Raw genomic sequence first — 26,560 nt, 5'->3', positions numbered from 1 at the left:
AAACCAAGCAGGAATAAATAGACTCACAAAGAACACAAGGCAGCAATTGGAAATCATTTAAGTTGGACAGGTGGGGTGGGGGCGACAGAGGAAACCGGATCCAAGACGAGAGATCATAGGGAAGAAAAAGAAGGACTTGCATTTATATAGCGTATTTCATGACCACCAGACATCTCAAAGCGCTTGACAGCCAATGGAATACGTTTGGAATGTAATCACTGTTGCAATGTGTGAAATGCGGCAGCCAATTTGTGCACAGCAAGCTCCCACAATCTGCAATGTGATAATGACCAGATCATCTGGTTTTAGTTCTGTTGACCAAGGGATGAAAATTGTCCAGGACACTGGGGATAACTCCCCTGCTCTTCTTCGAAATAATGTCATGGGATCATTTATGTCCACCTGAGAGAGCAGACGGGGCTTCGGTTTAACACCTCATCCGAAAGACAGATGAAGGTAGTCAACAGATGAGCATGGACACAGATATCCAGAAAGACATACATGAACCTCAGGTCAGAAATGGGCAGTCACTAAGGGACATGATAGATAATAGGTAAATATTTTATTTGTTCTCGGTATGTGAGTAACACCGGCAAGGCTGTATTTATTGCCCATCACTAGTTTCCCTTAAAATGTAATGGTAACCTTCTCCTCAGCTACTGCAGTTCTTGGTTAGAGGGTATTTCTGCAATGGTGTTGGGTCAGGAATGGTGGTATATGTCTAAGTCAGATGTTGTGTGACTTGGAGGGGAACTTGGAGGTGATGGTACTTCTACAACATTGCTGCTGTTGTCCTTCTTTGTGGTAGAAGTCGCAGGGGAGCGAGGTTCTGTCAAAGTAACCTTGAAGAATAGCTACAGTAGATTGTACATTGTGCAGCAAGAATGTGCCAATGACTGGAGCATTGGTCAAGAGAACTGCTCCATCATGGATGGCATCAAGCATTTTCCAACTCATTCCCCCCCAGCGCCGACCTAGTAGATGCTGGCAGTGGGGCAGCCATCACCAACCCTCTCCGCATCTCCCTCCAAAATGTCCGTTCGCTTGCGAACAAGGGCTTTGCCATCCATGAGCTCATCGTCGATGATTGCATCGACATCATGGCCCTTTCAGAATCTTGGTTGAGGTGTGATGACACCTTACTCTTAAATGAAGCCTCCACACCTGGCTATATCTTCCACTACTTGCCCAGCTCAGTCTGCCATGGTGGCAGTGTGGTTCTCATCAGCAAAACACACCATGGTCTGTCCCCTTAATCCTCCGGCACTTTTTCCTCCTTTGAGCATCTCAATCTATTTCCACCCCTCTCATCTCTCAAGTAAAATTCTCGTTCTCTACCACCCACCCAAGTACCATAAAAATGTTATTACTGTTATATATGAATAAAGAGTCTGACTGGATACTGTGAGCTCAAAGTGAAGTGTGACCGTAGTCTTTTATTGCAGGTCTCCAGAGTGCCTCTCCAGCCTGTGAGGCCTCCTTAAGTACCTGTGTTCCCAAGAGATTGTGGGATCCCTTGGGATTCCAGGGGATGAGTCCTCTGGTGGCTGTACAAGGTATATACAAGGTTACATACATAACAACACTTCCCCCGCAAAGTCAACAGTGTAACTATTTACAAGGTGAGTCGATCTGGGGCCTTTCCCTGGTTGATCGTCTCGGTGCAAATGTTGGTTTTGGTGAATCGTTTGTTGGGCCCTCGCTGGGCTGCTGTGCAGCTGGCCTTGCTGGGCTGCCTGGTGTGGTGAGTCCTGCTGGGCTGCTGCGGGTGATGGGTTCTGCTTCGTGGTCAACCGCTGTATTGGTTGCCACTGGTGTGTATGTTGGGGGGGTCACAGAAGGCAGGGTCCAAAGTTGTTGCTCAGGATAGTCCGTGAATCTGAGTTTGATTTGGTCCAAGTGTTTCCGGTGAATGAGTCCATTTGAAAGTTTGACCTGAAACACCCTGCTCTCTTCTTTGGCTACAATAGTGCCGGGAAGCCACTTGGGACCTTGTCCATAATTCAATACAAGTACAGGATCATTGATTTCAATTTCGCGTGACACATTAGCGCTATCATGATATGTACTTTGTTGAAGCCGCCTGCTCTCTACCTGTTCATGTAGATCAGGGTGAACTAACGAGAGCCTTGTCTTAAGTGCCCTTTTCATGACCAGTTCAGCAGGTGGAATCCCAGTGAGAGAGTGGGGTCTCGTGCGGTAGCTAAGCAGAACTTGGGATAGGCGAGTCTGCAGTGAGCCTTCAGTTACCCTCTTCAAGCCCTGCTTGATGGTTTGCACTGCTCTCTGCCTGACCATTGGATGCTGGTTTCAACGGGGCAGATGTAACATGTTTGATCCCGTTGCGGGTCATGAACTCTTTGAACTCGGCACTGGTAAAACATGGCCCGTTGTCGCTCACAAGGACATCAGGTAGTCCGTGCGTGGCAAACATGTCCCGCACGCTTTCAGTGGTGGCAGCGGGCGTGCTTGTCGACATTATCTCACATTCAATCCATTTGGAGTACGCATCTACAACCACATGGAACATTTTACCCAAAAACGGGCCTGCATAGTCGACATGGACCCTGGATCACGGTTTGGAGGGCCAAGGCCATAAACTTAGTAGCGTCTCCCTGGGTGCATTGCTTAACTGCGAGCATGTGTTACATCTGTGCACGCAGGACTCTAAGTCCGCATCGATACCGGGCCATCACACGTGAGATCTGGCTATCGCTTTCATCATTACGATGCCTGGATGGGTACTGTGGAGGTCACTGATGAAAATGTTTCTGCCCTTCTTGGGGACCACTACCCGATTGCCCCACAGAAGGCAGTCTGCCTGTATAGTCATTTCATCTTTGCGCTGCTGGTACGGCTTTATCTTTTCCTGCATTTCCACTGGGACACTGAACCAGATTCCGTGAAGCACACAATGTTTTACTAGGGACAGTAAAGGGTCCTGGCTTGACCAGGTTCTAATCTGTCGGGCTGTGACGGGTGATTACTCATTCTTGAATGCTTCCATAACCATGACTTAATCTGTGGGCTGCGCCATTTCCACCCCTGTGGTGGGCAGTGGCAGCCTACTGAGAGCATCGGCACAGTTTTCTGTGCCTGGCCTGTGGCGGATGGCGTAGTTATATGCGGACAACGTGCGCGCCCATCTCTGGATGTGGGCCGATGCATTAGTATTTATCCCCTTACTCTCGGAAAACAGGGATATTAGTGGCTTATGGTCAGTTTCCAATTCAAATTTTAGCCCAAACAGATATTGATGCATTTTCTTTACCCCATAGACACACGCTAACGCTTCTTTTTCAATCATGCTGTAGGCTCTCTCAGCCTTAGATAGACTCCTGGCTGTATAAGCAATCGGTTGCAATTTCCCAGATTCATTAGCTTGTTGCAATACACAACCGATGCCATATGACGACGCATCACATGCTAGTACCAAACGCTTACATGGATCATACAACACAAGCAATTTGTTTGAGCATAACAATTTTCTAGCTTTTAGAAAGGCATTTTCTTGGCTTTTGCCCCATACCCATTCGTCTCCTTTACGCAGTAAGGCGTGCAGTGGTTCTAACAGTGTGTTGAGACCCGGTAAGAAGTTATCAAAGTAGTTCAGGAGTCCTAGAAACGACCGCAGCTCCGTCACGTTCTGTGGCCTCGGTACGTTCTCGATTGCCTCCGTCTTCGAATTGGTGGGCCTTATGCCGTCCGCCGCGATTCTTCTCCCCAGGAACTCCACTTCAGGCGCCAGGAAAATGCACTTCGGCGTTTCAACCTGAGCCCCACGCATTTGAATCAACTAAGAACTTCCTCCAGGTTCTGCAGATGCTCGACTATGTCCCGACCTGTAACCAAGATGTTGTCCTGGAAGACCACCGTGCACGGGACCGACTTCAGTAAGCTTTCCATGTTTCTTTGGAATATCGCCGCGGCTGATCGAATTCCAAACGGGCATCTGTTATAAATTAAGAGATCTTTGTGCGTTTTCATGCAGGTCAGGCCCTTCGATGATTTCTCCAGCTCCTGCGTCATGTAGGCCAAGGTCAAGTCCAGCTTCATGAACGTCTTTCCTCCTGCCAGCGTAGCAAAAAGGTCGTCCGCTTTTGCTAGTGGGTATTGATCCTGCAGGGAGAAATGATTGATAGTTACTTTGTAATCATCACAGGTTCTGACGGTGCCGTCTCCCTTGAGGACTGGGACAATCAGACTGGCCCACTCGTTGAATTTGATCAGCGAAATGATGCCCTCTCGTTGCAGCCTGTCCAGCTCAATCTCCACCCTTTCCCTCATCATGTACGGTACTGCTCTCGCCTTGTGATGGATGGGTCGCGCCCCCGGAATCAGGTAGATCTACACTTTTGCTCCTTGGAACTTCCCGATGCCTGGTTCGAACAGCGAAGAGAATTTGTTTAAGACCTGGGCACACGAAGTGTCGTCGGTGGGCGAGAGCGCTCGGACGTTGTCCCAGCTCCAGCATATCTTTCCCAGCCAGCTCCTGCCGAGCAGGCGTGGGACCATTGCCCGGTACTACCCAGAGTGGTAGCTTGTGCACCGCTCCATTGTAGGAGACCTTTACAGTAGTGCTGCCAATTACGGGAATCAGTTCCTTTGTGTAAGTTCTCAGTTTCGTGCGAATGGGAGTCAAGACTGGCCTTGAGGCCTTGCTGCACTACAATTTTTCGAAAGTCTTTTTGCTCATAATGGACTGGCTCGCGCCCGTGTCCAGCTCCATTGACACCGGGAGTCCATTTAATTCAACCTTCAGCATTATCGGGGGACACATTGTGGTAAATGTGTGCACCCCATATGCCTCTGACTCCTCGGTCTGAGGCTCTGGTTCGTCGTGATCCACCGTGGATCTGTCCTCCTCTGCAACATGGTGGTTTGCAGGATTAACAGGGTTTGCAGCGCACCTGCACATATGTTAGAGGTGTCCTATTGTTCCACAGCCCTTGCAAACGTACCCTTTGAAGCGGCATGAATGGAAACGATGATCACCCCCGCAGCGCCAACAAGGTGTTAATGGCCTTGCATTCATCACTCTTGATGGTGGACTCTGAGACATCTGCAGACATGCAGCTGCAAGCAAGTGGGGCCTGCCCTGTACGTTGCGATTTGAAAACAACATCACTTTGTTCACAGTACTTGTAGCAGCCCTCGTGTGCTGAGAGATATGCTTAATATTGTCACTGGTGGCAATGAACACCTGGGCTATCGCTATGGCCTTACTCAAGGTTGGGGTCTCTGCAGTCAAAAGTTTGCGAAGTATCACTTCATGGCCAATGTCAAGTACGAAAAAGTCTCTGAGCATGTGCTCCAAATGTCCTTCAAATTCGCAATGTCCTGCAAGGTATCTTACCTCGGCAACATAACTCGCCACTTCCTGGCCTTCAGACCTTTTGTAGGTGTAGAACGTTTTCCTTCGGGTTCAGATGCTCCCAGACCAGTGTGCACAAATCATCGTATGATTTCTCTGTGGGTTTCGCTGGAGCAAGCAGATTTTTCATGAGGCCATACGTTGGTGCCCGCAGATGGTGAAGAGAATCGCCCTTCGTTTGGCAGCGTTTGCTTCCCCTTCCAGCTCGTTGACCACAAAGTATTGGTCGAGTCACTCCACGAAGGTTTCTCAATCATCTCCCTCCGAGAATTTCTCCAGGATGCCCACTGTTCTCTCTATCGTTGGGTTCGTCATCTGTATCTCGTCGCCAGTTGTTATATATGAATAAAAATTCTGTCTGGATACTGTGAGCTCAAAGTGAAGTGTGACCGTAGTGTTTTATTGCAGGTCTCCAGAGTGCCTCTCCAGCCTGTGAGGCCTCATTAAGTACCTGTGAGGCCTCATTAAGTACCTGTGCTCCCAAGGGATTGTGGGATCCCTTGGGACTCCAGGGGATGAGCCCTCTGGTGGCTGTACACGGTATATACAAGGTTACATATATAACAATTACCGATATATCTTCACTGCTTTCCTCCCTCGGCCTCTGCACCGAATGACTTCTCATCCTCGGTGATTTCAACCTCCATCTCAATTCATCGTGCTCTCTCTTCTCTGAGTTCACTAGACTCCTATCCTCCTTTAATCTCTCCCTCCATGTAAACACCCCAACCCATATTCACAGCCACCCCATCGACCCCCCTGCACTTATGAACTTCCAACTGTCCGGCTTTTGGCCCGCCATTCACCATGACATTTCTGCAGCTACCGATTTGCTCAACCACACCCTCACCACCAACTTTGATGCCCTAGTCCCTATTAAAACAATTACTCTCCCTCACCCTGGTCATTCCCCTGGTTTGGCCCTCATTTTCACTCCCTTAAGTCCAAGGGATGCAGACTTGAACGGATATGGTGGACAACTGGTTCAGCTAATCACCACCAGATCTGGCTGGATCACATAAAGCATTATCGGGTCCTGCTCTCATCTGCCAAAATTGCTCACTATTCCAGAATCATTCTGGAATGCAAAGATAAACCCCGGTGTCTATTCTCCACTGCTAACCATTTTTTTTTAAACCACTCTCCCCTGTATCCACCCTCACCTCCCACAATAAGTGTGAGGAGCTCATGTATCTCTTTTGAGGCCATCCGTTCAGCTGCCTCTGCCTCTTCCCTCCCTTCCCTTAGCCCACCAGGCCAAACTTCCTCTAAGGATCCCCCCTCCCCCTCCGCCTACCCCTGACCTCACATCTTTCTTCAGTTTCTCTCCGATCTCCCCTCATGACCTCTCTGAGCTCATCTTGTCCATGAGACCCACTTCCTGCTCCCTTGCCCTATTCCCATCAAACTGCTGACCACCCAACTTTCTTTTCTGGCTCCCATGTTAGCTGGCATTGTTAACGGTTATCTCTCCTCAGGTACTGTTCACCTCTCCCTCAAATCAGCCGTTATCACCCTTCTCCTCAAAAAGCCAACCCTTGACCCCTCCATCCTTGCAAATTACCACCCCATCTCCAACCTCCCTTTCCTCTCCAAAATACTTGAACGCATTGTCCCCTCCTAAATTTATGCTCATCTTTCACGCAATTCCATGTTTGAATCCTTCCAATACGGTTTCCGCGCCTGCTACAGTACCGAAACGGCTCTCATCAAAGTCACAAAATACATCCTTTGTGACTGACAAAGGAAAACTATTCCTCCTTGTCCTTCTTGACTTGTCTGCAGCCTTTGACACGGTTGACCACTCCATCCTTCCCCAACGCCTCTCCACCGTTGTCCAGCTGGGTGGAACTGCACTTGCCCAGTTCCATTCTTATCTATTTAATCGTAGCCAGAGAATTATTTGTAATGGCTTCTCTTCCCGCTCCCGCATTGTTACGTCTGGTGTTCCCCAAGGATCTATCCTTGGTCCCCTCCTATTTCTCATCTATATGTTGCCCCTTGGTGACATCATCCGAAAACACAGCGTCAGTTTCCACATGTACGCTGATGACACCCAGCTCTACCTCACCACCACTTCTCTCGACCCCTCCACGGTCTCTAAATTGTCAGACTGCTTGACTGACATCCAGTACTGGATGAGCAGAAATTTTGTCTAATTGAATATTGGGAAGACCCCGCCACAAACTACATTGCCTAGCCACTGACTCCATCCCTCTCCTCAACTTCTGCCTGAAGCAGAACCACACTGTTTGTAACCTTGGTGTCATATTTGACCCTGAAATGAGCTCTCGACCACATTTCCGCAGCATAACAAAGATTGCCTGTTTTCACCTCTGTAATATCACCCGTCACTGCCCTTGCCTTAGCTCATCCGCTGCTGAAGCCCTCAACCATGCCTTTGTTACTTCTTGACTTAACTATTCCAACGCACTCCTGGCTGGCCTCCCAACATTCTACCCTACGTAAACTTGAGGTCATCCAAAACTCGACTGCCCATGTACTAACTTACACCAAGTCCCACTCACCTATCATCCCTGTGCTCGCTGACCTACATTGGGTCCCAGTTAAGCAATGCCTTGATTTCAAAATTATCATCCTTGTTTTCAAATCCATCCATGACCCCTATCTCTGTAATCTCTTCCAGCCCCACAACCCCCCTGAGATATCTGTGCTCCTCTAATTCTGTCCTCTTGAGCATCCCTGATTATAATCGCTCATCCATTGGTGGTCGTGCCTTCTGTTGTCTAGACCCTAAGCTCTGGAATTCCCTGACTAAACCTCTCTGCCTCTCTACCTCACTTTCTTCCTTTAAGATGCTCCTTAAAACCTACCTCTTTGAACAAGCTTTTGGTCACCTGCCCTAATTTCTCCTTATGTGGCTTGATCTCAATTTTTTTTGTCGTAATACTCTTGTGAAGCACCTTGAGACATTTTACTATATTAAACGCGCTATATAAATACAAGTTGTTGTTGTTGCAGCTGCACCCGTCCAGCATACACATGATTTTGTCATGTAAATGGTGGAGAGTCTTTGAGTGGTCAGCAGGTGAGCCACTCATTGCACAGTAGAGTCTCTCTCCCGTACTTGCAGTCATGGTGTTGATTTGGCTAGTCCAGTTAAGCTTCTGGTCAATGGTTATTGCTGCAGTGTGAAGTAGTCGAAGGATTCTCGGGCTGATTAACTGTCTAACAGCAGTGACGTAAACACACCTTCCATGGCCGTAACCATCATTATTACTGCCGATAGGATGATTAGTTCTATACGGCAGGAGGATTTTATTGTCTCCCACAAGCCATTCGGTTGGGGGAGGGGTGCTCCTACACCAATTGGACACAAGTTTCCCACTGGATATCAGCACAGAATTCAGAGCTTGAGCTTCAGTCTCCACTCGCCAGGACTGTCTGGAGTGGGGGTCTAACCCTGCATCTTCTGACTCAGAAGTGGAAATGCTACCTCTAAGCCGAAGGTCCGCTCCTCTGGTCAATGGTGACCTCCAAGATGTTGATGGTGGGGGGCTCGGTGATGGTGGTGCCATTGAAGGTCAGGGGGAGATGGCTGGGCCTTCTCTTGCTGGAGATGGTCATTACTTGGCATTTATGTGGCATGAATATTAGCTGTCACTTGTATCGCAAGCCTGGATGTAATCGAGGTCCTGCTGTAGCCTGGCAAGGTCTGTTTCATGTTACAAGGAAGGTGAATGGAGTTGAACACTGGAATTGTCAGTGAATAGCCCTACTCCTGAATTTATGATGGAGGGAAGATCATTGATCAAGAAGTTGGAGATGTTTGGGCTGAGGACATTTTCCTGAAGATATCCTGCATTGATGTCCTGGTGCTGTGATGAATGGATGAATGGCCTCTTATAACTTCAATCATTCCCCTTTGTGTCAAGTCTGATTCCAGCCACTGGAGCGCTTTCTGATTGACATCAGGTTTACTAAGGCTTCTTAATGCCATATTCCATTGAATACCATTTTAATGTCAAGAGCAGCTCCTCTCCCTTCTCCTCTGCCGTTCAGCTCTTGTATTCGTGGCTGGATGAAGATTGTGATGAGGTCTGGAGTCAAGTGTTTCTGCAGAACCTGAACTGAGCATTGATGGTATTGCTTGATGGCACTATTGATTACTCCTTCCATAATAAGAAATATGCACACAAATGCTAAAAGAATAAAAAAATTAGATTACAGAACTGGAGACTGTTGTGCCAACAGGAACTACAATGTAGTAGGAAGATTGGAAAAATGGGTAAATCCAGAGGGTGGAAATTAATATAATATTCAAAGGTATACAGTGTTCCAAAAAACCAAGAGTGGACAAAAAAGGTGGTTTAGCTCTGTTTATCAGGGACACCTAGAAATGAACAAAGTTGATCCTGTCGGTGGGGTTAAAAGCTAAAAAATATACTCCATTAAAAATACAAGCTAATTCTAGGGATATGCCACATAAGGACCTGTTATGTTTACAGCACAGAAAGAAGCCATTCAGTCAATCTTGTTTGTGGCAACTCTTTGGTAGAGCAATTCAAAATTATTCTGAACTGCCTCGCTCTCTCTCCATAGCCCTGTATCTTCATCTGCTTCAAATATTGATACAATTTTACCCTTTATAGAAATTAAAGACACCAGGGCTGGATTTACACTCAAAATCCCAGAGAATGAAAGAATGAATTCACTGTTTTGGCTCACTGCAGCACTCAGTCCCTCATTTAGGTTGTTTAATTCTAATTTTATATCCCTTGTCGCCAGTGCCTTTTTACAATGGTGTACAAACTTTTATATTTTATAAGTTGTTTTTTTCTCCCTTTTTTCTAATAACTATGCGCGAGATTAAATTATAGGGTAAGAGGAAAAAGTCTAATTTGTAAATATGGCTTTTAAAATGCTGCTCACGCAATCTTTTCATTTTCCAGGAAATTGCTCGCCATCTACGGCCTCGCAGTTTGCGTGCCCTCTTTGGAAAAAACAAAATTCAGAATGCGATTCATTGCACTGACCTCCCTGAAGATGGAATTCTGGAGGTAAGCAAGAAAAGATAGTTAACAAAATTAAGGGGACGAAATTGCCCTGTGCCCCAATTCGAGACAGTAACCTTCTGGGGCCGTGACTTTTAGCGCCCGGCGCAGAAGTCCCATCCCCGATGCTGAATTGGGCATACCACCCCTCAAGGGAAGCAGAGCGCTATCTCTGCCGATTTGCTTCCTTTGGGAGCGGTCCCAGGGTGCTGCTGTGGCGCTGAGTCAAGCGCCTGGTGAATGCTCCATGCAGAGCTTTCACGTTACAACGCCCTCCCCTTCGATTAAAGGGGCGGGTGCTGCGCACTCTGCAGGCCCTTTGATGGCCGCCACTGGGCCACCAGGGCAGTGTGAGACCAGGCCAGCAACCCGGCACCCAAGACAGAGTGCCGGGCTGCACGATGGCGGCCCGGACCACCCTCGGGCTGCCATTGTCGAGCTGACCCAAGAGTCGGCCGACAAACAGAGATGATGACCCAGGGTACTGGCGCTCTCCCCTTTAGGGAGCTCCCCCAGAGCAGATGTCCACCAGCTTCGCTACCCGCAAAGTTGGCGATGACAGCCGCCCACGCCAGCCTCACGGCCCAAGGACCACTTTTCCCCACAGGACGGTGAGGGGTCGCCGCACACGGCAATTATGTCATCACCAGTGGCGCAGGGCATGGCGCTGTTGGGTCATCGTCTCCAAAACCTCCTGGGCAATTTCCCGGGAGGCGGTAGCGCCCCCTCCCTCCCCCAGGCGAAAACTGCCTTGTGCCCCTTGGAGATACTAACGGAACTATAAAAAGGAGCAATTTCATCCCCTAAGTCTTTGATCAAAGAATATGGCTTCTATGGGTGGTATAGGCGTAATCAATACTAATCGTCTCATATAATGTACTCTTGCATTGAAGTATGCTTTAAATGAGTGGTCAGTATTTCTAGTTTCAGCCCAGTTATACTGGACTATAACTTAATTGATGACATGTATATTGCAATACCTTTACAAGATACAGTATTTTCTCTAAAGAGTCTATAATTGTGAGAGGTTTGTTACCTCAAAGATTGGCAGGTATGATCAGTAGGAATATACAAAATTAATTTTGCTTATTTGGGTACAATTCATGAATGTTTACCAAACAAAATATTGAATAGAACTGACATGTAAAATGATGATAAATGATCAACAGCTATGGGATATGATTTATAATCCCATAAATGGCCTGACCTTGTAACTCATGAGCAGCAAAATTGAAAAGAATGGCCTGGAATTTGTGGTGGGTAATAACAACGAACAGTGTTCCTTGTTATTACCCCGTTGAAACTGACCGCAACTTCAGGATGTAGCGCATGCGCATCCTAACACAAAAATCCTGAAGTTGCGGTCTGCGATTCACTGCTTCAACACTGGCTGTGTGTTGTGGACCCTTCCCCCAATAGCTGGCAATCAGTGTAATCAGGGAAACTGACGAAAACTTCAGCTCTTCCACAGTAATTACGCTGTTAAATACCTCATTAAAAGTTAGGCCCTTTGGATTACGTGTAAATTGGATTACGTGTATTGACTGCGAAACAAAGATTATGGCCCTGAAAAACTAATTATAATTTTGTGGAGTGTCAAATGTATCCCATTTTAATAAAAATTAAAACATTTTAAAAACTTAAAGAAATATATTTTTTAAAGTTTGTTAATCTTTATTCTTTTCCCCATGTGGGAGCCCTGGTCTTGTTTTACTCTGTAACATTTTTTAAAAGTTAGAATCAGAGGAGCTTACTCACTTCCTGTTTCGCTGCCTTTGAGAATTCTACATTGTGATTGGATGCTGAGGCAGCTTGTTGACATCACAGCAGCTCGTGTTACTGATTTTCCATTAATTTTTTTAAATATTTGTTCCTGGGATGTGGGCGTCGTTAGCATGGTCAGCATATATTGCCATTCCCTAATTGCCCACGAGAATGTGGTGGTGAGCTGCCTTCTCGAACCGCTGCAGTCCGTGTGGTGAAGGTACTCCCATAATGCTGTTGAGAAGAAGTTCCAAGATTTTGACCCAGCAACAATAAAGGAACGGCGATATATTTTCAAGTCAGGATAGTGTGTAACGTGGAAGGGATCTTGCAGGTGATAGTGTTCCCATGCACCTGCTGCCCTTGTCCTTCTAGGTGGTAGAGGTCGCGGGCTTGGGAGGTGCTGCTGAAGATGTCTTGGCAAGTTGCTGCAGTGTATCTTGTAGATGATACACACTGCAGCTACGTTGTGCCGAAGGTGGAGGGAGTAAATATTTAAGGTGGTGGTTGGGGTGCCAATCAAGCAGGCTGCTTTATCCTGGATAGTGGCACTGATTTCAATAGCACATTGGAAAAGCCAAAATTCTCGCCACAGAAATCGCGAGATTACTTCGGGGCCAGCGGCAGATGCCTTTGCTTTGCCACTGATCGCAAATTACGGGCCAATGACTTGTAACTGTTAAAACTGTGAGGTGTCAAAACCTAGCTGGAAGAGAACCTCAGTCTTTTGGAAAAAGACTGGTAGCTTATGACAAGTGGGAAATCCATCTATGAAGAAGTAGCTTCTGCTATCACTTATTTACATGACTGTTCTACTATCATACATAATGGAAATTGTAAATATTTTAATATGATACATCAATGATTTACCCTGAGCAATTCATTATCCTGCAGATCAGATACCATATTATTAGTCCCTACATAGAAAGTTAATTATCCAAAACTGTAGATCCTTCTACTTTGATATGGATAGACTAAGCATCATTGTTTAAATCAAACACCTTTGTTTTTATGTTTTAAAAAGAAAATCTTGGCTAATAAACAACTTTTGAATGCCCTACAGTTTTGCTTTTTAACCCAAAAGAACTGTATAGTCATTTCCAGGGCCATCTAACACATGGTTTAATAATTACCGATTCTTTCGTCAGTGGAGTGACAAAATGATATAACCAAAGCCAATCGGGGACCAAAATCATCATTAATTGAGATATAGGGCTGGATTCTTCATGATTTGTAGCAGCAGAGCATAAGGCAAAATTGGTTGATAATGCCTCCCACCACTATATCCTAATCTCAATTTTTCTCCTGCCAGGACTGCGAGTGGTATCCCTTCTTCACACACATCATGCAAATGGCAGAGGGTGGGAGGCAGGCTCTCTAGTCCATCTTCCACCTGTCTGCTCCATTTAATGCCACTTCCCAGGACAAGTTTCCTCTTCAGTGTGACCATCATGGCTCTTATCTGAACTGCCTCCAGAGCTTGAATGTCTTCCCTGCAACCAATACTCAAAATGCATTCTATTACAAAGTCTATTTTGGTTATATAATTAGCATTCTAATATTTTTGTTGATGACTGCTTTGCATTAGTTGAACAGGTTGAGAATTAGGTACAATGGGCTAGAGTTTCCTCAGTTTTTGCATGCTTAACACCCACTTAACGTCCATTTTACCGCTGAAATGATGTATAATTACCGCTGAAATACGCCCATATATCAGCCATTTAGCGACAAAATGTAAACTGACCGGAAACTTTTTGGAAACTTATCGGCAAGCGTTACTTTCCCTATGTGCGTAACGCCGGGAAAAAATAATACCGCCTGCCCACTTTTTTGGGGCGAAAGCAACGGCCATAATATCGCCCAGTGTTAGCTTCCACACGGAATTAACACCGAGATTTAATAATACCACCCGTCCATTTTTTTTTGTCGTAAAGAGCACATTTGGCAGCGTTGGTGAGGCCTACAAAAGGCCAGTGTGACCAGGAGCTCGAGGAGTCGGCGAGAGGCAGGAGTTCCGGCAGCAGCGTTGGTGAGGCCTACAAAAGGCCAGTGTGACCAGGAGCTCGAGGAGTCGGCGAGAGGCAGGAGTTCCGGCGGCAGCGTTGGTGAGGCCTACAAAAGGCCAGTACGACCAGGAGCTCGGGGAGTCGGCGAGAGGCAGGAGTTCCGGCAGCAGCGTTGGTGAGGCCTACAAAAGGCCAGTGTGACCAGGAGCTCGGGGAGTCGGCAAGAGGCAGGAGTTCCGGCGGCAGCGTTGGTGAGGCCTACAAAAGGCCAGTGTGACCAGGAGCTCGGGGAGTCGGTGAGAGGCAGGAGTTCCGGCGGCAGCGTTGGTGAGGCCTACAAAAGGCCAGTGTGACCAGGAGCTCGGGGAGTCGGTGAGAGGCAGGAGTTCCGGCGGCAGCGTTGGTGAGGCCTACAAAAGGCCAGTGTGACCAGGAGCTCGGGGAGTTGGTGAGAGGCAGGAGTTCCGGCAGCAGCGTTGGTGAAGCCTACAAAAGGCCAGTATGACCAGGAGCTCGGGGAGTTGGCGAGAGGCAGGAGTTCCGGCGGCAGCGTTGGTGAGGCCTACAAAAGGCCAGTGTGACCAGGAGCTCGGGGAGTCGGTGAGAGGCAGGAGTTCCGGCGGCAGCGTTGGTGAGGCCTACAAAAGGCCAGTGTGACCAGGAGCTCGGGGAGTTGGTGAGAAGCAGGAGTTCCGGCAGCAGCGTTGGTGAAGCCTACAAAAGGCCAGTATGACCAGGAGCTCGGGGAGTTGGTGAGAAGCAGGAGTTCCGGCAGCAGCGTTGGTGAGGCCTACAAAAGGCCAGTACGACCAAGAGCTCGGGGAGTCGGCAAGAGGCAGGAGTTCCGGCGGCAGCGTTGGTGAGGCCTACAAAAGGCCAGTGTGACCAGGAGCTCGGGGAATCGGCAAGAGGCAGGAGTTCCGGCAGCAGCGTTGATGAGGCCTACAAAAGGCCAGTGTGACCAGGAGCTCGGGGAGTCGGCAAGAGGCAGGAGTTCCGGCAGCAGCGTTGGTGAGGCCTACAAAAGGCGTGCTTCTGCAGCTGCAGCAGGGTGAGAAGGCAAAACAGAAGTAGAAAGAAATCGAAAGGTGACGTCACAGCCAAGGGGGTAAGTGATTGGCTGGTGATTGGTAAGTAGCTTTTCTTTTTCTTTTCTTTATCAGTAAGTAACATTTAGCATTGTTGTTGTCAAATTAAGTTTATCTAAGGGTTAAGTCATGGCAGGAGAGCTTGGACACGTGTTATACTCCTCCTGTACTATGTGGGAAGTCAGTGACGCCTCCGGTACCCCTGACGACTACGTGTGTGGGAAGTGTATCCGCCTCCAGCTCCTGACGGACCGCATTGCGGCACTGGAGCTGCGGGTGGATTCACTCTGGAGCATGCACGATGCTGAGAATGATGTGAATAGCACGGTTAGTGAGTTGGTCTGACCGCAGGAAAAGGGTACACAGCCAGACGGGGAATGGAAGACCAACAGGAAGAGCAGTGCAAGGAAGGTACAGGGGTCCCCTGTGGTCATCCCCCTGCAAAACAGATACACCGCTTTGGGTACTGTTGAGGGGGATGACTCATCAGGGGAGAGCAGCAGCAGCCAAGTCCATGGCACCGTGGGTGGCTCTGCTGCACAGGAGGGTAGGAAAAAGAGTGGGAGAGCGATAGTGATAGGGGATTCAATTGTAAGGGGAATAGATAGATGTTTCTGTGGCCGCAACCGAGACTCCAGGATGGTATATTGCCTCCCTGGTGCAAGGGTCAAGGATGTCTCGGAACGGGTGTAGGACATTCTAAAAAGGGAGAGTGAACAGCCAGTTGTCGTGGTACACATAGGTACCAACGATATAGGTAAAAAACAGGATGAGGTCCTACGAGACGAATTTAGTGAGCTAGGAGTTAAATTAAAAAGTAGGACCTCAAAAGTAGTAATCTCAGGATTGCTACCAGTGCCACATGCTAGTCAGAATACGAATCACAGGATAGCTCAGATGAATATGTGGCTTGAGCAGTGGTGCAGCAGGGAGGCATTCAAATTCCTGGGGCATTGGAACCGGTTCTGGGGGAGATGGGACCAGTACAACCCAGACGGTCTGCACCTGGGCAGGAACGGAACCAATGTCCTAGGGGGAGTGTTTGCTAGTGCTGTTTGGGAGGAGTTAAACTTAATATGGCAGGGGGATGGGAACCAATGCAAGGAGACAGAGGGAAACAAAATGGAGACAGAAGCAAAATATAGAAAGGAGAAGAGTAAAAGTGGAGGGCAGAGAAACCCAAGGCAAAAAACAAAAAGGGCCAATTTACAGCAGAATTCTAAAGGGTAAAAGTGTGTTAAAAAGGCAAGCCTGAAGGCTCTGTGCCTCAATGCGAGGAGTATTCGGAATAAGGTGGACGAATTAACTGTGCAGATAGCAGTTAACAGATACGATGTGGTTGGCATCACGGAGACATGGCTCCAGGGTGACCAAGGCTGGGAACTCAACATCCAAGGGTATTCAACATTTAGGAAGGATAGATAGAAAGGAAAAGGAGATGGGGTGGCGTTGCTGGTTAAAGAGGAAATTAATGCAATTGTAAGGAAAGACATTAGCTAGTGGAGTTGTATACACGCCACCATATAGTAGTAGTGAGGTTGGGGACAGCATCAAACAAGAAATAAGGGATGTGTGCAATAGAGGTACAGCAGTAATCATGGACGACTTTAATCTACATATTGATTGGGCTAACCTAACTGATGGAATGCGGTGGAGAAGGATTTCCTGGAGTGTATTAGAGATGGTTTTCTCGACCAATATGTTGAGGAACCAACCAGAGAGCTGGCCATCCTAGACTGGGTGATGTGTAATGAGAAGGAATTAATTAGCAATCTTGTTGTGCGAGGCCCCTTGGGGAAGAATGACCATAATATGGTAGAATTCTTTATTAAGATGGAGAGTGACAAAGTTAATTCAGAAACTAGGGTCCTGAACTTAAGGAAAGGTAACTTTGACGGTATGAGGCGCGAATTGGCTAAATTAGACAGGCAAATGATACTTAAAGCGTTGACGGTGGATAGGCAATAGCAAACCTTTAAAGATCATGTGGACGAACTTCAACAATTGTACATCCCTGTCTGAAGCAAAAATAAAACGGGAAAGGTGGCTCAACCGTGGCTAACAAAGGAAATTAAGGATATTGTCAAATCCAAGGAAGAGGCATACAAATTAGCCAGAAAAAGCAGCAAACCGGAGGACTGGGAGAAATTTAGAATTCAGCAGAGGAGGACAAAGGGTTTAATTAAGAGGGGGAAAATAGAGTACGAGAGGAAGCTTGCCGGAAACATAAAAACTGACTGCAAAAGCTTCTATAGATATGTGAAGAGAAAAAGATTAGTGAAGACAAACGTTGGTCCCTTGCAGTCGGATTCGGGTGAATTTATAATGGGGAACAAAGAAATGGCAGACCAATTGAACAAGTACTTTGGTTCTGTCTTCACAAAGGAAGACACAAATAACCTTCCGGATGTACTAGGGGACCAAGGGTGTAGTGAGAAGGAGGAACTGAAGGATATCTTATTAGGTGGGAAATTGTGTTAGGGAAATTGACGGGATTGAAGGCTGATAAATCCCCAGGGCCTGATAATCTACATCCCAGGGTACTTAAGGAAGTGGCCCTAGAAATAGTGGATGCATTGGTGATAATTTTCCAGCAGTCTATCGACTCTGGATCAGTTCCCATGGACTGGAGGGTTGCTAATGAAACACCACTTTTTAAAAAAGAAGGGAGAGAGAAAACGCGTAATTATAGATCGGTTAGCCTGACATCAGTTGTGGGGAAAATGTTGGAATCAATTATTAAAGATGAAATAGCAGCGCATTTGGAAAGCAGTGATAGGATTGGTCCAAGTCAGCATGGATTTATGAAAGGGAAATCATGCTTGACAAATCTTCTGGAATTTTTTGAGGATGTAACTAGTAGTGTGGACAAGGGAGAACCAGTGGATGTAGTGTATTTGGACTTTCAAAAGGCTTTTGACAAGGTCCCACACAAGAGATTGGTGTGCAAAATCAAAGCACATGGTATTGGGGGTAATATACTGACGTGGATAGAGAACTGGCTGGCAGACCGGAAGCAGAGAGTCGGGATAAACGGGTCCTTTTCAGAATGGCAGACAGTGACTATTGGAGTGCCGCAGGGCTCGGTGCTGGGACCCCAGCTCTTTACAATATATATTAATGATTTAGATGATGAAATTGAGTGTAATATCTCCAAGTTTGCAGATGACACTAAACTGGGTGGCAGTGTGAGCTGTGAGAAGGACGCTAAGAGACTGCAGGGTGACTTAGACAGGTTAGGCGAATGGGCAAATACATGGCAGATGCAGTATAATGTGGATAAATGTGAGGTTATCCACTTTGGGGGCAAAAACACGAAGGCAGAATATTATCTGAATGGCGGCAGATTAGGAAAAGGGGAGGTGCAGCGGGACCTGGGTGTCATGGTTCATCAGTCCTTGAAAGTTGGCATGCAGGTACAGCAGGCGGTGAAGAAGGCAAAAGGTATGTTGGACTTCATAGCAAGGCGATTTGAGTATAGGAGCAGGGAAGTCTTGCTGCAGTTGTACAGGGCCTTGGTAAGGTCGCACCTGGAATATTGTGTTCAATTTTGGTCTCCTAACCTGAGGAAGGACGTTCTTGCTATTGAGGGAGTGCAGCGAAGGTTCACCAGACTGATTCCAGGGATGGCAGGACTGACATATGAGGAGAGACTGGAGCAACTGGGCCTTTATTCACTGGAGTTTAGAAGGATGAGAGGGAATCTCATAGAAACATATAAAATTCTGACAGGGCTGGACAGGTTAGATTCGGGAAGAATGTTCCCGATGTTGGGGAAGTCCAGAACCAGGGGACACAGTCTTAGGATAAGGGGCAGGCCATTTAGGACTGAGATGAGGAGAAACTTCTTCACTCAGAGAGTTGTTAACCTGTGGAATTCCCTACCGCAGAAAGTTGTTGATGCCAGTTCATTGGATATATTCAAGAGGGAGTTAGATATGGCCCTTATGGCTAAAGGGATCAAGGGGTATGGAGAGAAAGAAGGAAAGGGGTACTGAAGGAATGATCAGCCATGATCTTATTGAATGGCAGTGCAGGCTCGAAGGGCCGAATGGCCTACTTCTGCACCTATTTTCTATGTTTCTAACGCCCAGGAGATCACCCACTGTCACTTTCACCACCTCACACACACATTGCCCACAGTATTGCTCGCCCAAAAAAACGCCCAGAAAAAGTGGAACTGTTCTGAACTAAAGCCAGCGGTGTGGCTGACATTTTTAAAATCGCAGGTCGCTTCATTCAAAAGGTTGCTTCAACTTCAGGGGAGTTTGGATTGACTCCGGAGTTCTTCTCAGGTGAAGTGACCATCTCAACAGACATATTTTCAGACTCTGGACTATTGGGGGTTTATTCTAGGTGTATTTTAGTGAGGAAATTAATTGCTTCTGATCAATCACTATTATACTTTCATTGCAATGGGGCCAGCTATTTCTCAGCCTGCATCAATTAATACGCAGATGCTGCAGAGTGCAGATGGCTCAATGTGTGATGCACATCATTATGTGCCCAATTTAAGATGTGCAAGAATGAGGAGGAGGGCCAGACCATACACACCCCGCACGTACAGGGAAAAGAGGTCTTACCCCGACGTGTCCGACCACACCAGCCTTCGGAGACTACGCTTCCACAAGGTGGTGATCAATGAAATATGTGAGCTCATCAGGCCACATATGCAGCCTGCCATCAGGACATCAGTGTCGGTCGAGGTCAAGGTCACCATGGCACTGTCTTTCTACGCGTCCGGTTCCTTTCGGGCCTTCACGGTCGAGATTTGCCCTCTGTCTCACCATGCCACCCATCGCTGCATTAGACAGGTCACGGAGGCCCTGTACGCGAGAAGGATGGACTTTTATCAGCTTCCCCATGATCACGGAGGTTCAGACTGACAGGGCTGAAGCATTCTACCACATTGCTAAGTTCCCCAGGGTGTAGGGAGCTATTCAGTGCACTCACATCGCCATGCAGCCACCTTCTCAGGACCCGGAGCGTTTTCGTAACAGAAAAGATCCAACTAGATGTCGTCCACAACCAGATCATCATGGCAGTGAATGCCAATGTCCGGGCACCTTCGATGAGGCTCATATCCTGCGTAAGAGCGCTATCTTTGACATCTTTAAGAGTCAGCCACAAGGACAATGCTGGATGCTTGGTGATAACCGATATGGCCTAGCCACCTGGCTGATGACCCCCCCTGCGTGACACCCACACTGAGGCCGAGAAGTGATACACCAGAGCCACAGAGACACACGCAATGTGGTCCACAAAACAATAGTGGAAAAAGTGTTTTTGCCCGTGATACTTATGGACCACTCAGGAGGGGAGCTACAATACAACCCTGAGCAAGTAACTAAATTCGTGGTCGTGTACTCCATGCTGCACAATCTGGCTATCAGGAGGGGCCAAGAATTGCCAGAAGGGACTGATGCTCCAGCTGAGGAAAGAGAGGGAGAGGATGATGAGGGGCTGGACGCTGATCAAGGGCCAGACAATCAGGCTGACTATGCAACCATGCCCACGACCCCCTCCAGACCGCAGGAAAGGACCCGTGGTGGCTACATAGCTGCAAGACTCTTGCGTCAGGAGCTGATATCTGAACGATTTGCCTCAAAGAACATTGTTGTGAGTGACAACACTGACACACTGCTGTATGTGTGCAGCTCAAACATCAATGGTGCCCATCAGCTTGGTGTCAGTTAAAGTTTACGTTGATTGAAGTTAAATTGTATTTAACCTTTTCATGTTAAGGAATCACCAGTGTGTAACGGTCCAGCTATCTGAGACAATGCGCAACAAGGTTATGTTCAATAAAAAAAATGTTTACACCAACATTGGTCTGAAATCATAAGTATCACGGGCAAAAACACTTTTTCCACCATTGACATCAATCAAATGTTCAACATGTCCAGCAACACAGAATACAAATGCAAAGCAGGAAGGTAGTCCCCTCCCCCCATACATTACAACAAATTATAACAAACACCAAGATGGAGATATAACACAGCCATCACCTGCGGACATGCACCTTCCTTCCCCCCTTCCCTTCTTCTCCCCACCTCTACCTCTTCCCTTCCTCTCTCCACGGTACCTGGCCGAGGAGCACCTCAGGCGGTGCTTCATTGGGGGGGATGAAGGCAGAGGCGGTGGTTGCACGGGTACAGGAGTGGGGGGTGCCGAGGGGGCAACATTCACTGATGCAGAAACAGGATCTTGGTCCTTCCTCTCAACTGTTGTTCACAGTGGTGGTGCAGAACCTAGGGGTGGAGTGCCGCACTCTGGGACCACTGGGAGGCCTGTGCCAGCAGCGTTCCTGGCTGGCGCATCCAGGGCCTCCGCCATCCGCGGAATGTACTCAGTCATGGTGGCCGGGATATGTCCCCCAGTGCTTCGATGAGCTGGTTACCAATGTCTACAGTCGTCCTGGACAACTACCATCTCACCATTCTCATGTGGCGCTCGTGGACCAGACCTGCGGGGTCGGCGCCGTCCTGGGGACAAATGGGGTGCCCTGTGGCGAGATGCTTGGGGCCGATACCTCCAGAGTGGAGGCAGGAATGACAGGAGGACCACTAGATGGCTTTGGGGTGGAATGGCTTCTGCAGTGTGGCAATGCAGGTTCCTTGAAGTCCGCACTCTCACCCGTGGAGAACAGACACAGCGGATTGACGGGCGAGAATCGGAGCTCCTCAGCACCAGACGTAGGATCGTTCGGACAGTCGGGGCCCCCCCTGCCTCCACCTTCTGGCCTCTGTGGTCTTGCCTGGGGTCACGCTGCTGGCTGAGCTGCAAAACACAACTGAGGTTATTAGAGGAGAAGGGGGTGCTAGGGTCACAAGGGTCACACAGCATATGCACAACAAAAGCACCACCGCTATCAAAATCATCACAGACATCAGATTTCATGACCATCAACACATTTGGATTGCAATGATTTTCATTAGGCCAGCATTATTTCTATGACAATTTTAGAAATCATCTATCATATATGATTGTTCGGATATGAGTGGGTGTGGCATCTATTGCCTTTACATCACGCAATGGTGTAAGCTTTACTCACGTGGCATCACTTCAGGGTCTGCAGATGCGACCGTGGCTGTCCGGGAGTGCTTCCCCACAAGTGCGAGCACACGCTCCTCCATCTCAGTGATATTGCTGGGGACTGGTGGCCCCCCCCACCCATTCGCCTCTGCACAGACCTCATCGTCGATAGCTTCTTCTGTAAAAGGTGACAGGACGACATGGCATGAGATCATTGCAGGATATCATTGCTAGGTACTGTCACAGAGACTGATACAACACATAAACGACAGATGTAATCATGATTATTATGATAATTATCATTCTTTACCTAAAGACGTGCACCGTGACCGCAGACTTTGAGTAAAACATTCCCGATAAAAGTGAAAGACCTCACATCTGCTGATAGTCACTCATGACTGTTACAAATCAAATTATATAAATATATAAGTACATGTAAATAAATGCAATACTTACTCTTGCGGATCCCACAAGGTCGTTCCATCGTTTGCGGCATTGGTTGCCCTCACGCACCTCGTTGATCACCGACGAGACCACCTCTGCTATCTCGGCCCATATCTTCTGGTGTACCTTTGGGGTGGGCTTCCCACGTCCTCCCTGTGTCAAATCACCCCAGCGTAACTCGACCTTCTGCAGGAGGGAGGCATTTGCCTTGTTCGAGAACCTCCTGGCTCTTTTGCGCCCTCCAATGTGCTCCTCTCCCAGCTCACTGCTCTCTCCAGCGTCAGTCTCCTCAGCGTGCTGTGATGCCGCCTCCTCTCCCTCCATTATAGGCCAAATTCAGACAAATATGTGGCTGGTAACAGCTAATTTTTGTTGCCCTATTTGCTCTAAAACTCTAAACACTCCCTCCTTCCGCCCAAAGCAGCCACACCACACCCACACACGCCTTCTGTGGAATTCTCTACCACAGAAAGTTGTTGAGGCCAGTTCGTTAGATATATTCAAAAGGGAGTTAGATGTGGTCCTTACGGCTAAAGGGATCAAGGGGTATGGAGAGAAAGCAGGAATGGGGTACTAAAGTTGCAAAAATGATCAACTATGATCATATTGAATGGTGGTGCAGGCTCGAAGGGCCGAATGGCCTACTCCTGCACCTATTTTCTATTTTTCTATGTTTCAGTCCCTCTCAGCTCCCTCTCTCTCTCTCTCTCCTCTTCTGTGCATGTCATGATGACCCTTGACCTCCTGAATCGCAGGAATCGAGCGTTGCATTCCGTTGCTAAGGACAGCGACACTTTATGGCAGAAGGTCAGCGAGGTTTAACGCTACCGTCCAATTCATATCGTTTGCGGCGACGCCCAATTTAAAAAATGCTTTGAGAATGGGTGTAAAGCCGGCGATCTGAAACCCATTTTTACCACCTAAGCCGGAAATAACACCCATTTTTGGGCGATATGCACAAAAGTGTAAAATCTAGCCCATTAGGTCTCTTTCAACTTGATCCTTAGCTATTTCAACACCATTCACAAAGTACTTGTGTTACGCAATTTTCTTCCGACTTTACACTTGTCTGCATTCAATTTCATCTGCCATTGTTCTGCCCACACATATTTTATACAGTGCATTCTGTAATTACTGAGCAGACTTCTTAGATTCCACTGCCCATCTTTTGGTATCATCTGCAAATCTGACCAATTTATATCTTGATTTCAGAATCAAAGTAATTGATGTAAATTAGAAACAGCAGTGGTCCCAAGCCCTGGGACACCCCACTCAATAACCTCACTCTGACATAATCCCTGTAACAAGTACCTGTATCCATTGTTTTCTACCTTACAGCCAATTTCTTGTTCATTTCATAAGATTTACTGTGAATTCTCACAATTTTGAGGTTAACAAATAGCCTTTGGTATAGAACTTTATCCAATGCCTTTGAACGTCTCGATGCACCACGTAATAGGGCTTTCCACAGTCCACTTTGGATTGTAATTTCTTCAAGCAAGTTGAGGAGGTCAGTCAGGCTGGATCTTACCTTTCTGAATCTATGTGGCCAACTGCTTTCTAGGTTATTATTGTACAGATGATCAATTTAATTATTTTATGTAGAATGGAAGATTACTGAGTCTTTAATTTCTTGTATCTGTCCGGTTGCCATTTTTGAATATAATCACCATGTTGACCTGTTTCCAAACTACTGGTATTTCTCAAGTATGCCGTGCCTCCCTTATAATGATTGTGAATGCCTCGCAAATCTTCCTCGTCTCTCTAAATATGATAGTACAGATACATTTACCAAAAAAAAATCACTAAAACGTTCTTCCTTTTCTCCAACAGCCAGAGTTGACCACTCTTTTCTTTCTTCCATCAATATTCTGTTCTCTCCTACTAGTATTGACTTCTTATTAACGTACAGATTCACAGGTACCCTCCAGTACCTCATGCAAGTTTTCATAATTCATGGGATTGATCAAGAGGCCAAGATGGCCATGCCTGATGCTGATGCCTGAGAAGTCTTTAAACTAAATAGTGGGGGGGGGGGGGGGTTCAGGTGAGAGGAAATTTAAAAAGTCAAAAAGAAAGAAGGCAATAGAGCAGGATAGCGATGGGGGAAATGATAACCAGAGTGTGACATGAAGGGACAGAATGTATAAAAATAAGAGTGTATCAGAAAGTGGGGTCAAAGCAGGGAAAGATGGTAAAGAGACAAAATTAAAAGCTCTTTATCTGAATGCACACAACATTTGTAACAAGATAGATGAGTTGACAGCACAAATAGATATAAATGATATCCATTATAGAGACGTGGCTGCAAGGTGACTATGGCTGGGAACTAAATATTCAGGGGTATTTGACATTTTGGAAGGATAGACAGAAAGGAAAAGGAGGTGGGGTAGCTGTGTTAATAAAGGATGAGATCAGTACAGTCGTGAGAAATGATATTGGCTCAGAAGATCAAGATGTAGATTCAGTTTGGGTTGAGATAAGGAATAATAAGGGGAAGAGGTCACTGGTGGGCGTAGCCTATCGGCCCCCGAACAGTAGCTACACTGTAGGACAGGGTATAAATCAAGAAATAATGGAGGTTTGTAAGAAAGGTACGGCAATAATCATGGGTGATTTTAAACTTCATATTGATTGGACAAATCAAATAGCCTTGAGGAAGAGTTCATAAAGTGCACCCGGGATAATTTCCTTGAACAGTACGTTGTGGAACCAACCAGGGAGCAGGCTATCTTAGATCTGGTACTGTGTAATGAGACAGGATTAATAAATGATCTCATGGTAAAGGATCCTCTAGGAAAGAATGATTGTAGCATGGTTGAATTTCAAATTCAGTTGGAGGGTGAGAAAGTTGGGTCAGTGTCCTGATCTTGAATAAAGGCAATTACAAAGGTATGAAGGCAGAGTTGGCTCAAGTGGACTGGGAAAATAGATTAAAGAGTAAGACGGTTGATGAGCAGTGGCAGGCATTTAAGGAGATATTTCATAACTCAACAAAAATATATTCCAGTGAGAAGGAAAGACTTTAAGAGAAGGGAGAACCATCTGTGGCTAACTAAGGAAGTAAAGGATAGTATCAAATTGAAAACAATAGCATACAATGTTGCCAAGATTAGTGGGAAGTCAGAGGATTGGGAGATTTTTTAAAAACCAACAAAGAACGACTAAAAAAAAATAAAGGGGGAGAAGATGGATTATGAGAGTAAACTAGCAAGAAATATAAAAACAGATAGTAAGAGCTTCTTCTACAGGTACATAAAAAGGAAGAGGGTAGCTAAAGTAAATGTTGGTCCCTTAAAGGATGAGCCTGGGGAATTAATAATGGGGAACAGGGAAATGACAGAGACTTTGAACAAATATTTTGTATCATGGTAGAAGACACTAAAAACATCCCAATAATAGATAATAAAGGGGCTATAGGGAGCGGGCAACCTAAAACAATCACTATCACTAAAGAAAAAGTACTTGGTAAAATAATCGGACTAAAGTTGGACAAGTCCCCTGGACCTGATGGCCTAGATCCTAGGGTCTTAAAAGAAGTGGCTGCAGAGATAGTGGATGCATTGGTTGCAATCTACCAAAATTCCCTGGAGTCTGAAAAAGTCCCAGCGGATTGGAAAACTGCAAATGTAATGCCCCTATTTAAAAAAGGAAGACTGAAAGCAGGAAACTATAGACCAGTTAACATATGTCGTTGGGAAAATGCTGGAGTCCATCATTAAGGAAGCAGTAGCAGGACATTTGGAAAAACATAATGCAGTCAAGCAAAATCAGCATGGTTTTATGAAAGGGAAATCATGTTTGACAAATTTGCTGGAGCTCTTTGAGGATGTA

General features: G+C 46.7%; 1 protein-coding gene across 5 annotated transcripts in view; it reads left to right on the top strand.

Annotated features, from left to right (window-relative positions):
- nme7 (NME/NM23 family member 7) overlaps nt 1–26,560 on the top strand; it is a 337,368-nt gene that overhangs the window by 293,172 nt on the left and 17,636 nt on the right. For all 5 annotated transcript variants that reach the window (XM_070893470.1, XM_070893467.1, XM_070893471.1 and 2 more), the window contains exon 10: nt 10,288–10,395. In XM_070893470.1, coding sequence (XP_070749571.1) covers nt 10,288–10,395 — 108 coding nt within the window. The remainder of the gene's footprint in view (nt 1–10,287; nt 10,396–26,560) is intronic.

The sequence above is a fragment of the Pristiophorus japonicus genome, chromosome 11 (assembly GCF_044704955.1).
Source record: "Pristiophorus japonicus isolate sPriJap1 chromosome 11, sPriJap1.hap1, whole genome shotgun sequence".
NCBI classification, from domain to species: Eukaryota; Metazoa; Chordata; class Chondrichthyes; family Pristiophoridae; genus Pristiophorus; species Pristiophorus japonicus.
Note: the sequence above shows the minus strand (reverse complement) of the source record. Positions and strands in the feature narration are given on the sequence as shown.